General features: G+C 40.7%; 1 protein-coding gene across 1 annotated transcript in view; it reads right to left on the bottom strand.

Moving 5' to 3' along the window:
• Positions 1–1,147, bottom strand: part of oprd1a (opioid receptor, delta 1a) — a 16,732-nt gene extending 15,585 nt beyond the window's left edge. Inside the window, exon 1 of the mRNA XM_023413182.2 lies at positions 566–1,147. Within this exon, the coding sequence (XP_023268950.1) occupies positions 566–816 (251 nt within the window). The 5' untranslated portion in view covers positions 817–1,147. The remainder of the gene's footprint in view (positions 1–565) is intronic.
• Between the last annotated feature and the right edge of the window lie 10,966 nt (positions 1,148–12,113).

The following is a 12,113-nucleotide window of genomic DNA, read 5'->3' as shown; positions in this document are numbered from 1 at the left end:
CAAACCCCACCCCCACAGATGCAGACAGGAATGCAAGAGGGTTGTAAAATTCAGGTGGCTCAATTTATGTTGATTTACTTGGAAAAATTTGTATAAATCAGAACACATGAATCCTGCGAGGGTCTATTTCAGATCATTTTATTCATTCTTACAGGTTTCTCCACAAAACAAGAACTTCATAAGACTATAGACCCTTTTTTTTGTGCAGAGGGTCGTAGGAAATCTCACTTTTTCATTGCATCAAATGCTTAACTTAAATTAAAATAATTGTTTTGAGATTATAATCTGTACTTTTATGAAAAGGGGGGAAATGGAAAAAGCCGAGAGCGAGGTAAAGAGGAAGTTAAGATCGAGGTTGTGGATAAAAATGCGACCAAACTGGATTAAATCTGTGAGATCAGCATCAGATGTCGGTCACCGGGTGTTGTAAGGTGTTGTGAGCACACAGTGACAGAAACCATGAGTGCATGTGGGTGAATTTCACATTTCTGCTGCTCTCATCAAGCCTCATTACACATTAAAAGCAAGTAACTTCAATTCAATGAGTATAATAAACAGTGTTTACCTGACCACCCCGTACATGACGAGGACGTTGCCCACAAGTCCCACCACGCAGATGACGGAGTAGAGAGCCGTGATGGATATGGCAATGATTATACCCCCGGTGCTCCTCACCGGACTCTGCTGCTCGGTGTAGTTCTGCAGCCTGTCGCCCATCAAGCCGCTCTCCTCGTCCGGGAAGGTGACATTGAAGGGGATGACGGAGTAGAGGTCGGACAGGGAGAGCTGAGCTCCGGGGACCGTGTACGGCTCCATGGTGCTGCCGCTGCGGCGCTGTGTCCACACTGTGCCCGTGGCGCGGGAAACTTGCTCACGCACCAATAATGTGGCAGGAACTTAAACGCGGAGAAAGCGCGGGTCCGACTGGAGGCGAGAAGTGGAGCAGAGAGAGTGAAAGAGTTTCCAAACAACGCGCAGAAGCCGCGGCGCTGCGTGAAAAGAGTTGAGAGACGCAGTTCTTTCCAGACGGAGGAGGAGGAGGAGACGGTGGCCCCTCAGCAGCAGTCAGCTGTGTATATATATATATATGTGTGTGTGTGTGTGTGTGCGTGTGTGTGTGTCAGTGTGTGTGTGCTGTAGCTGTGTGTACACCTCCTCTACTCTCTCCACCTCCCCACACGAGCGCTCTCTTATATCCGTGCGTCGACGTCAAAGTTGCGCATTTATACCGTCACGGGCGTCAACAGGGGACGGCCAGGTGAAGCCTGGACCCACAGTAAGCGAGTCCTCGTGTGGTCTTAGGGTTTTCATCTCTAATAAAAAATAAAAGAAGAGGAAAGAGAAAGAGCAGAGGCACATTTGGAGGAGAAACATTTCAAATCGCAAGTATCAGGTTCGAAATAAACAAAGATAATCCGCAGGTTCAGCAGTGAAACCAAGGTGAGGTGAACTTTAGGCAGCAGCTGTTTGTCCATACCTTCAAGTCAAATTGATGTGTCTCGCTTACAAGCTGTGAAAATAATCAACCTGCCAACAAACAAACAAGTCAAAAATCAATAAAATCCCCACTGAAGTAATTTAGGCGGGTGCGGCCACGGGGTGAAATCCAGAATCAGTAATCTCTCTTTACACAAAGCAAAGAGCAGCAGACAACAGTAGTTTTCCACGGCACTTTTAAAATGTCACAGCAGAAGTTCATAATAGACAATAATGTAATATTCAGCACTTTTATGAAAGAAAGGGGGGGGGGTAGAAAAGGCCAAAAGCAAACTAAAGAGAAAATTAAGATTTTCAATAAAAATGCCCCCAAATGTAAATGAATAAATGATGATGTAATATATGTGATAAGAATATTGCAGCTGAGGTGACAATCTGACCACAGATCTCAACTTTTATGGAGTTTTCATGAAGTTGTTAGATTAACTTTCTTTTCTTTTTTTTTATGGGCGGTGGCAGTGAAACGTCAGGACGTCGATATGACGTAGGATACTGACGACAGCTGACGTTCAACAAAGCCCAACGTCTACTCAACGACACAGATGTCAGTTAGCCATTGTTGGGTTGTAACCCCATTTTCATTTTCAACCACGATTAAATGTCTGACCGATGTTAGTGTCGTCACGTCACACTGACGTCCAGTGACGGCCGGGAGTTTATGAACGTGACCTTGTCAAATCATCAGCTCCATGTTTTATTTTCTCAGCTGCCGTTTCCAAATTCAAGAATTAACTTCAAATATCAACAATATTTCAGTAACACCGGTGAGAGTTTAGTTTATTGACTCCATTGTTGGTTCATTACTCATTTCTGATTAATTAGAAAATAGAAATGACCAATATGAGCAAAAGAAAATGTGAATTTAAGTGCATTTCCATCCACTACTAATATGCAAATATCAGAAGCTGCTTTGAAAAAACAGAAAACAGCTATTGGTGGTAAAATCTTCAGTTAGGTTACACTCAACTGTTTGAGTTTAACTCATGGTTAAATTCACATTAAACTAAGAAGAAGCAAGTAAAAAGTCTGATCTAAGACTGTAAGAAAAACAATGTGGAAAACATAATAATGAAAATATGACTAATGTCCGTCACAGTCTCCTCATCTGATGTTTTGTCTGCCGCCGTTTTCATTTTTTCATGGGTGCAGAAGCTTGAGTGGATTTTAAAGTCACATTCTTTGTGTCAGGATTTATTCGCTAAGCCCGTTTCCATTGCACTCTGTCGCAGTTCCACTGTTGTCTCCTGGGTGGGCAAAGGCTGATCGATCAAGGACGCTTCCCACTTGCTCATCAATGCTTATTTGAAGGCTCCGATGTTTCCCCCTGGGACATGAACTGCTTAGCAGATATATAACATGTGCTGGTATTAAGTTTGGTAATTACACACTTCAGATCTATCATTCAGCCGAACTCACCGTTACTCCAACAAGCTTTATTCAGCATTTAATTAGTGTTGAGTTTTTCTTTCTTTAGTAAACTTTTAATTTGCTTTATATCCGTTGCGGCTCCCAGAGTGCAGCCCCTTTCCCGGAGATGCCATTCAATTCTTAATTACTTCTAAGAAAAAATGTCTAAGGAACGGTTGATTATTTATGTTGTTGTGCGTTTCACCATCTCCTGGCAACTTCGTCTCTTCTTTGCCATGTTAGACAATTTTGACAAATAATGGAGTTGACGGTGAGGGACAGACAGGATTCTCATCCCCACTCGTAGGGTGGGGGGTGGGGGGGTGAGACTATAGACTGAGCAGTCATTTGCTCAAATCCCCGGGCTGTGTGGTAAAAACTTAAAATTTGAGGCAGAAGAAAATCTCTTCACTCAACAAGCAAATGAGTTGTTGATGGACCCTTAAGCAAGTCGCTTAAACCTCAATTTACTGTTCTGTAGACCGCTCGGCTCGCCTGTCAAGCTGTGGATTTCTCTACATGCTGAAGCTGTGATACACAACATTTAAAGAGCATGAGGGTGGTTTATTTTTTCTTAGCCTTTCCAAAAACTGAAAAAACACAAGAGCAGAAGTGTAAGAATGGTGTAAACGGTGTGTTTATCAGCTCTACAATCATAAGACATTAGCGTGCCTGGTTAACTGGTTTAGTAGTGCTACTTTCAAGGCCAAGGAGCATATGATTAGTTTGCAGGGTCATGTTAAAAATGGCCCAGTTAATGACTAGCTCATCCATTATTTAACCCCTTGGGCTGCAGCTAGCAGGTAAGTCCTCAGATTCATTGTGGCTCATTGCAGCCTCATCTTTTTTGGTAATTTTAACCATCTACGGCAAAGAATCCAAAACACTCTCACACTCTGCCTTTCAGATGCTTTAATTTTGTGTTTATTCAGTCAGCACTGCCCTCCTTTGTTATTGATTAGCTTAGTTTACAGATGAGATCAATATGGCAAGTGATAGAATAAGCTTTTATTTTGCACAGCTCTGGTTTGGAAGCTGGTCCTGGGCTGACATTAGCAGGTCTGTCCTCATCTTTATTGAGGTTGTTTACAGTCCAACAACTCCAGCCAGTGCTACCCCAAACACATCAGTTAAACCTACTCCTTAAAGCCTTTTCTCTTTTAACGTTGAAAAGGAAAACATACCATTTGAAAATACAAACGAGTACGTAAGCAAACGGTCATTAAGTGCATACTGAAGACACTTTTAAAAGGAGCTATTTGTCAGTTTTGCTAATGCTAGCCAACGTTAGCATTAGCAGCTGTTTACTTGGCAAGGCAACACGTCTTAGTGCGCTAACTTGTCTTGTGACTTTCCGATAGCGAGTCACTGTAGGCTCCAATCTGTGCAGAAGACGTAGCGCTGCTCAGACGACGTATTTTAACCTCTGGTATTATAAATACAACAATGGCTGAAGCTCTTGTAAAGCGACGGTCATCACCACCCCTCCTGGCAAGACACAATGTTCAGAGGAAAGGAAAACTTACAAACAGCCCCTTTAAGTGATTCCAGTTTTGAAATGAATCAACTGGAAACATGAAAACATTGCATAGCACTTTCAGTAGGGAGGTAATGAATAAATCAGCTAGCTATAGATGATAAAATATTCCAGCAGCAGTTGTCATTTCATCCATGCAAAATTCGACGGTTTCTGAAATTAAAGGCTCATTGTTTAAAACATTAATATGTGCCATACAAGAACAGAAAGCTTGACAGAAGTATCTGCTTGGGCTGCTATGAACTTCTGCATTGATATACGCAGCAGGGAGTTAAAAAAAGAAGCATAAATCAAAAACTTAAAAAATTGATGCAATGCAACACTGAGTCCATGTTAAAGTTCAGAGGACCACAGTGTCTCTGTTGTCCCCGAGGAGCGGAGACATCTTGTTACACAGACATTGTAGCCTACAGCAACAGGCAGGTATCCTGAAATAAAAACAAGACATTTCAACTTACACCTATGTGTCATGACAGCTCACGTCCCTCGTGGCGTTCAGGTATTCCTCACCACCCGAAATCCTTGTCTTGTTCAGCTGAGGCAAAGAACATGTGAAGCATTCAGCTGAATATTGGTTACATTTCATGAATTTAGCAGAGCACTGAGAGGTATGTGCAAACCTGAGGCAAATTTTCAGCCTAAAAAAATATAAGCTAACATGTGTGACAAATGTTGTGTTAGTATACGTCATCTTATCTGAGTAAGCCACAAAAAGTGGCTGCAAAAGAGAACAAAAAAAAGCATCTGATCCCCGTTTTTTTTTTGTTTGTTCGTTTGTTTGTTTTTTAAGATGCCATGAAGTGCTGCTTTGTCAGATTTTGTCATTGGCAGAAAAGCACCAAAGTGCACAGATATGATGCCTCAAAAGCAAAAAGAAAAACACAAACAGCCTTTTCAACAGCAGTCAGTAAGGCCTCCATCCAGAGAAAAATAAAGTAACTAAAGATTAGTTTAGTTGCTGCTGTGAAAAAAGGATTTTGACACCTGGGAGTTTTAAAAAGAGGCAAAGTCACATGAAATTGACCAGATTAGCATGAAATGTGTTCTGAATGGTAATGGTTCTGGGAGAATGAACCCTTTTCCATTTTGAGCACTCAAATGCTTCAATAAGCTGCATTTCCATGAAATTTCATTTGAATATTCATGGTCTCCAGGGGATGCATCCTCACCAGGAGGTAAATATTTCCATCCGCTGGGTGATTCGCCGCCAACCTGAGCAACCATATAGGTCGTCTCTGATACAACTCATAGGAGTATCTAGCGTGTAGGGGACTTTGGTTGTCATAGTTACAATAATAAACACACGGACTGTACCGGCAGTGGCGCACCTACCTTCGTCACCATGGTTACTGTAAAACCAGTTATGACTTGGTTAGGTTTAGGCATTTAAACTACTTGGTTGGGTTTAGGAAAAAGATCAGTACTTCCTGCACATTAGACGATCTTTGTTGTCATGGTTACAGTAATAAATAAATGTGGTTAACTTTGTGGATGGGTCATGGATAATAGAAACAACATAAACTGCTACTTTCACATGGGAATCGAACACCGCTCTGCTGTGTCATATTACTACATCGCTGAACTTTTCCCCCTTGCTCCCGTCATGATTACTACGGCTACAAGATGTCGCCTAGCAACAAACAGTAACTATGGGTCACAATAACCTGCTGCACAGATAACCTATGGGCTTATTTTTTTACAGGACCGTCTCTTCAGGGAACTTACTAAGGATCCAGGAGGTTCTTAGCTCCTATTAAAGAAGCCTAACTCCCCCAGAAGCAACAATATTCCAAGTTGGGGATCTCGAAAAACTGATGAATAACCTACAACATTTGTCAATGTAAAACAATGTAAACAAAAGAAAAATAATATCTCACGCCTAGCCATTAATGCTTCTAACATGACATGACATGATTTTTATTCTTTTTACCATGGCTTTAGGGATGCTTTCATAAGTTGTTTTGTGTACCTGTGCCTAATTTATTGTGCATGGATTTGGTGTCAGCTCAGAGAGTCTCATCGACCGGCCACCGGGGCGAACCTCCACACGGCACATTGAGTTCAGCAGCCTCTCTCTCATCTCATCAACACCCTTCCACAGCAATTTTTTCCACGCAGTGACGAATGATTTATGAAACAAATTAGTTATGAACCTAGAAACAGGCCTAAATTTTTCACTATGAAATAAGCATTTTTTTAATTTTCCCTTGTAATATTTGGAATTAGAGGCAGTGATAAAGTACCAAAAAACCAGCACCAGCTATTTGGTACAAAACCAAGAGACATCATCCAGACATGTTCTGTGAGTCCCTTCTCATCCTCTGTTGAAACATATTTTTCAGAATAACTAGAGAATGTATTGATAAAACAAACAAACAAACAAACAAATTGAATGTTTATTGTTTGATATTTTTGAAGTTCAAATTAAATTGTATTTTATACGTGTAGTTGTTAGAATTGGTTACAAACAGTATTTAATTCAATGAGGTCACATTGCAGTTTCTCCCTTCAAATGTTATGTACGTGCCACAACAGAAAACCCACTAGACGTTAACTCTTAAATGCACATTTTCAAACAATCCTCCCCTTGATGATGATTAACCCCTAAAATAACCTTTCAATGGAGACTGTCCACTGTAAAAAACGAAAAACAAAAAAAAACAACCCCATAGGTCGTCTGTACAGCAGGTTATTATAACCCACAGTTACGTTTTGTTGTTAGGGTGACATCTAGTGATCGTAGTAATTATGACAGGATTAAAGGACAAAGTTCTCATCAAAAGGAAGGTTGTGTTCTGTGTGAAACCAGCAGTTTATGTTGTTTCTTTTATCTATGACAACCTTAAGGTAACGGAGGGTTGTTCAGGTTGGAGCACTGGGGCCAGAGCATCCCATGGATGGTATGGTGAATTTAAAGGGTTAAACATGGCGGATTTATTGAACAGCGACTGAGAAATGAAATTAAGCAAGTTTTGAACCACATACATTACATAACTAATATGTCACATTTGACATTTTAGCGAAACCAGGACTTGGTTCCAATCAGATCCTCAAGAATTCTGCACTGCAGGGTCAGTTTTTAATCTTTCAATCAATAAGTTTTTCAAGGGGAAAACATCTATTACTGCCCTCTGCCACTTGAATCCCCCTAAGTGCAAACCTGCCTAGACTGCGACTTTAACTTCAGGGTCACAGCTGGTTATTTAATCAAGTAAAACATTAAAAACTGACAATGATTGACAAGACCAAATCAACTGGAGAAAAGATGAATTCTTGTAACACACCAGGAAGGGAGTGTTGAGTATCAGAACAGCTATACTGACCGTTATTCAGTTTCGTTGTAACAAGGCTCAGGTGTTGTTCTGTTGCTGCCGGTGCGTGTTTACTGTTTGGATCTTGCTGATTTAGAGTTTGGAGACACATAGAGCAGGCAGCTCGGCCACAAGACGAGAGGTTTCCAGCACGGGCAATTAATTTCACTCTGAAGCCTCTGGCTGTATTTAACCCTTTCTGAATGTATCCTGTAGTTACTTCTCCCATCTTTGCCCCCCTCATTTTTACAGTTCACTTTGATTGTCTCACTTCAAACTTCCCCAAATATTCTTCCTACTGCACAGCTTCCAAACTGCAGAGGAGAAAAGAGCGGAGTTGATAAGAATATAAAAGTAAGAAAAAAAGTAAATAAATAAAGCGGTTCAATGGACTTCTAAACGACTGAACCCAAAGAAGATACTGGAGCAGACGATTCCCTTTTGCAAATTTAATGATCAGGTTTTAACGACTAGCAGTTTGACTCACACTGCCTCTTCTTCACAGAGTCAAATAATAACGGCATACATTTTTAAAAAACTTAAATAACCTCTTCCAGGCAGAGAACAGTCCTCTCATTGGTTAACAGGGCTGGGAGGTAATCAATCACCGAGCCAATATCTTGACAGCTCTTTCAAGAAGGAAGGTGCTACAGTGTGAAACAATAAAACAGCCCAATATTACTCATAACTAGCAAGTTACACAATCATATCTTAAAAGAAGCAACACTATACCATTCTGTTTCGGACCCAGATTAAAGGTAACATGAAAGGCTCAGCTCTCCATTAAGCCAATGCGATTCAACTGTGTTTAGTGCATCCAAAATAATAATAAAAAAAAGCTTCTCTTCTCAGAAAGTTATTGACAATATCTCCTCTTTGAAATTTTTTCAATGCCACAAAAAAGAAAAATATGAGTGATGCAGTCGAGCTATGTTTTGCTTGAGCACTGTGTCTCGCTATTGCATGTTCCATATTGTGACCATGAACAGCAGCCATGTTTTCAGGGGTGTGGTCAGGCCTGGCCTACATAGACCGTCCTAAAATAAAAATCTAATTAAAATGTGCTATTATTGAACATCATGGAAGCAACAGCCAGTATGGCAATTAATGCAGCATTACCCTTTTTTTTTTTTCTCCATGAGACTATATGGGAAGCTTGATGTAACGAATTTCATATTAAAAAGCAGGAAACTCTTCTTCTTCTTCTTTTTCTTCAAGTTTGATTAGAAACACAATGTAAATATGTTTTAATATCTTTTTGGGCTCCATTTTCCCTGTCTCCATATAAAGTAGCCTACACATGGTTTTCTTTGATGGTGACCATGAACTTTGATCCTATTACTCCTATTGGACTCATGCCTGTGTTGAAACAGGTGATGTGTTGCTCCGTGTCGAATCTCATGCTGTTCAACTGGGAGCTTTCTGGACGCCTCTTAATCAGTGATGGGGCAGATGGAGGGGTGAGGAGGGAAATGTCCAGACACATTAGCTCCAGCCTTGTTTCCCTTCATGTTGGGAAAAAAAAAAAGATGTTAGCGGAGCTGGATCTTGTTATGGGGACCTGGGGTTTTTTTTTTTTTTTTTTGCCGTAACATATGGTCAGTGCTGCTGGTCTCCCGTTTTCTAATGCCAGGACTTCGCAGTTGAGTGACTGCGTTTTGAGACAAAATCAATCATGCAGTTTAAGTAATATTACGACTCAATCATTTCATCTGCGCTTTTAGGGAAATTTGCAGACGGGGTGCGAAACATTTTCCACTGTGGACCGATATAAAGCTTTGAAGCTGAGGAAATGACAAGCTCTAGAGAGAAATTGCTGTCTGAACTCTGCCGCAGTGTTGGACATGTTCTGCTCTCCAGGGTTCAATAAGTCCGAATCTATTTTTATTGTCTGACTGTAGATATCTTTTTTTGTCAGCACCTCACCTCACCTCAAATCACCCCACATCTTTTGCCACTATGTTTTCACTTTAATCCTCTGTGCTATTTCTGTGTCAAGCATGACATTCTTTATTTAATTTAAATGGCGAATCAAAGAGTTGATGATCGTTAGAGTAAAACTTGGGGTGCTATAAGTGGCAGAGGAAATCATAACCGTCAGCAGCACTTACCACTGGGCTGCAGCTGACACAACGGCCGCCCTGCTGAGGGTTCTGGTGTTGACCCTCTTGGTCAGATCGGCACACAGACTTTCGCTTTATTGATAATTGTGTTGCCAAGCTCACATATGCTCTCAAAAATTATTTGGCATCAAAAATGATGCTGGAAAACCAAAGAACATTAATTTAAGCCTGTCGTTAGTTTTCAGATTGTGAGCCAGTGGGGCCATTCGTTTTAAATAACGGTCACAGAGGACTGCTTCTGCTTGTCATTTAGGAATCAGAGGGAAAAGGCTCCTTTGATCAAAGTAGTAAGTAGTAATAACAAGTGTAAAGAGGGAGCGCTGGTAGTGAAAGCAGCCTGGCTTTTAATGGTGCAGTTGTCAGAATGTGAACAAATACATTATAAACTAAAAACACAAAGATGTAGAAAGTTTGTTAGCTTGGTTTTCTATTCTATCATTCGGCAAGGTTCATTCTATATAATTGCACTAGTCTCCACCAGATTTGTTCAGCTGGGCAAGAAAAAGAAGTCTGACACCTTGGTAAGACAGTGAGGAAACTGAAGAGCTAACGTTAGAGACCGTCTCAAAAGTGTATGCAGAATGGAAAAGACAGTATTTCAGGTTTTTGTCAAGATTTTCTTTGTATATTTTGATTTTGTTTCTGTATTTTGTATTGAGCTTCCTTTGTAGCCTACAGACCCTCCAGCTTTAAAACATCTATAACCAATATATTGTAATACTATTTATTTTTTTGAAGCAGGTCACAGACAGATTTTTCCCTTCAGTTCTATGGAGCATTTTAGATTTCTTTCACCAACTTTACTGTTTCGGTTCAGTCTCACCAGTCTCACTAGCAGCAATAGTAAGCAACAGTGGTTAGCAACAGCAGTGTACAAAGTCAGCAGCAACAGTTAGCAACAGCAGTGTACAAAGTTAGCAATAGCAGGTCCCAACAGTAGTGTAGAAAGTTAGCAATAGCAGTTAGCAACAGTAGTGTAGAAAGTTAGCAATAGCAGTTAGCAACAGCAGTGTACAAGGTTAGCAGCAACAGTAGTTAGGAGGAGGAGGGCGAATGTTGGTCTTACATTCATTAAATTCATCCCAATGTTGCTCCATGTGTAAATCTGCAATGGTTAGCCAACAAATTTACCATATTAGTTTAAAAAAATCTAACATGTTAACGTTGCATTTGCAGCTTCTGTCCGCTGCCCAAGTGGCACAAAAATTAGTTATTGCAGGTTTAAAGAAAAATAAAGAAATATGGCACAGTGCTATTCTAGTCTTGTTTGATTTCCACAACTAATTTCCACACAGGCCATGTCATAATGTTGGAAGGTCGCTAAACGTATAAATATAAATATGAGGAAACAACTGAAGCAATATGCAATATAAATATAAATATGGACACGGGAATGAAAACCGATATTTTTGCGACATAAACATAGTTATAAACTTAGCCTCACACCCCTACTGTGCAGAGAGGGTGTTTGTGTGTGTCAATAAAGTAAAAGTGATGAGACGGGGAGGGTTGTAAACAGAGGTAAATCAAAGTCAGAGAGAGAAAAACAACAATATTGTTTTTTTTCGTCAACTGCCTCTGTCTCATGAAGCCACTCCACTGCTGGAGCTCGAAATTGTCTACGAAAGAGATGAGTTGGAGGCACTGTGAAGGACAAAATGGAAAATAAATCCAAAACTCTCCCGTACATGTTGTTCCCTATTTTTTTTTCTATCAACTTGTTGACTGCAGTGAAGCTACGTGGTGATTGATGGCGTGGGTGACGTAGCGAGGGGCTATAGGATTTGCAGACATGCTGTATTTACAGCTCGAGGACGGTTGCGCCTTAACTTTAACTTTATCTCCCTGGCGTATCATTTTGCCTTCCTGGAAAGTTGGTAAAACAATGTTTTATCCTCATTTCAAAGGCAGAGAGTTGGAGCTCGGAAGAACAACTGTTGGCGCTCAGTCTGCTCCGCCATTGACTGGGGAGAGGGGCTCATGTACACAAGTACACAGAGTTTTATTCCATTCTGTTTTATAGCAGCGTGTCAGCTCGCTGCTGGAATAAAAGAATCAATCAGCAGCAACACTGAAATATTTGTGCTCCTGAAAGTGATGTAATTGTTGGTAACAGGAGTGCTTCGAGGTGCGTTTGATGTTGCGAATACACAAAGAAAACACAGAGCACATTCCCGTTGTTGATGCACCTGAAGGCAACAGACGGTGCAGCTTTGATTTATGTGTGGCATCATATTA

This window comes from Seriola lalandi, unplaced genomic scaffold, assembly GCF_002814215.2.
Source record: "Seriola lalandi dorsalis isolate HSWRI2012SDOR001 ecotype SW California unplaced genomic scaffold, Sedor1 jcf7180002054505, whole genome shotgun sequence".
Classification (NCBI taxonomy): Eukaryota; Metazoa; Chordata; class Actinopteri; order Carangiformes; family Carangidae; genus Seriola; species Seriola lalandi.
Note: the sequence above shows the minus strand (reverse complement) of the source record. Positions and strands in the feature narration are given on the sequence as shown.